The 1,405-nt window shown below is 44.5% G+C and overlaps 1 protein-coding gene across 1 annotated transcript in view; it reads right to left on the reverse strand.

The window, feature by feature from the left end:
* LOC104967157 (FERM domain-containing protein 4B-like) overlaps positions 1-1,405 on the reverse strand; it is a 25,471-nt gene that overhangs the window by 9,504 nt on the left and 14,562 nt on the right. The window contains exon 9 of the mRNA XM_010796572.1: positions 101-166. Within this exon, the coding sequence (XP_010794874.1) occupies positions 101-166 (66 nt within the window). The remainder of the gene's footprint in view (positions 1-100; positions 167-1,405) is intronic.

Genomic DNA, 1,405 nt, shown 5'->3' on the forward strand with positions numbered 1-1,405 from the left:
GACTCAAGGGGTTAAAGGGGGGGAGGGGAGGGGGGGGGGCATCAGAAGCAGTAGTGTGTAACACAAGTTAGTCATAAAATAAATATTGTTTTGAACTTACTGCACAATGGCTTGTCCTCTGGTCAGTCCCTTTAGCTTCTTGTAATGTTCAATGACTTTGTCCTCACTGCAAATGGAAAGATGAAACACTTAATGAAAAACCCATCGAGTGTTACACATTCCAGCACACAGAGGGATTGTGAGTGGGCTCTTTCTTTGACACACATTCTGCCTGCTCATGCAGTAAATGCAGTCTGGCCTGCTTGCCAGCTGATAGCTCTCATCTAACTTCTCCTGCAAAATGCATCCCATTTACTTCCCACTCTAATCATCCCTTTTTAATAGAATTGAGAGACTGCGAAACTCGCCTGAGGCTTAGTGGACAGACAGAGACAACAGAGAGGTGTTTTCATGTGCTCACCAATGCCTGTGATTTTAATTTGTGTATTAAAGTGAGCCTGCAGCAGCCTCACATGACCGGTGAGCAGAAGAGGGGGGGGGGCAACAACAGCAGTGTGGATTGAACAGACAGATAGGAATCCTTTAGATAGACAGTGGCTGTCAGCACCTCCCCGAGCACTCGCAGGGCTAATGTGCAAACGTAATTAACGCGACCCGGGCATTAATTAGTCACCTCATCAGAGAGGAAACCATCTGCCAAGTACCGGGATGGTCTAGTAGACACCGTAACACGCCTGTTTGGGGAGTTTATATCCAGTTTACTTCGTTTTAACATTGATATTGCTTTGTATGTTGGGGGCGGGAGATTCATGTGATTGGTTGTTGGTCGCGTTGCTCGCAAAAAATCCCCAAGCTTTCAGAGACGCCCACCTCCAAGATTTTTTTTAAGCTGCTGCGTGGACGGGGCGTAATAAGCAGCATATTCTTCATGTACAATATTGACGTTCATCTGCACACCTTGACGTATGGGAAGGTGATTAGGAGAGGACGCATGGTCCATTTAAGTTACAAAGATGAAATGTTATGGCAACAAATGAGATTGTATGAGTTGTTATGCTTAAATGTGTGTGACCAGATGAATGTCTATGATTATGAAAAACCATATCATTTTGTAGAACAGCCAGAGTAGCGAGATAAGGGGAGGTGGAGTCACCGCCTGCCCTTATTATCCTTTTCTGTTTCTGTATACATTTGGATCTGTATGATAGTGTCTTCATGTTAAGGTGACTAGAACCTTTTAGAAGAAGTAGGACACAAAAAAACACAACTGAATACTTGTTGCGAGAAATTATGTAAATCGCATTATTAAACAAAGTTAGGGGAATGTAGGTCAATTGAGACTGATGCAAAGCCAGTGTTTCCCCTAGGTTTACTGCTTTGGGGGGGTGCTGCCTGAGCGGGGGGA

Source organism: Notothenia coriiceps, unplaced genomic scaffold (assembly GCF_000735185.1).
Source record: "Notothenia coriiceps isolate Sejong01 unplaced genomic scaffold, NC01 NC01_scaffold00037250, whole genome shotgun sequence".
Classification (NCBI taxonomy): Eukaryota; Metazoa; Chordata; class Actinopteri; order Perciformes; family Nototheniidae; genus Notothenia; species Notothenia coriiceps.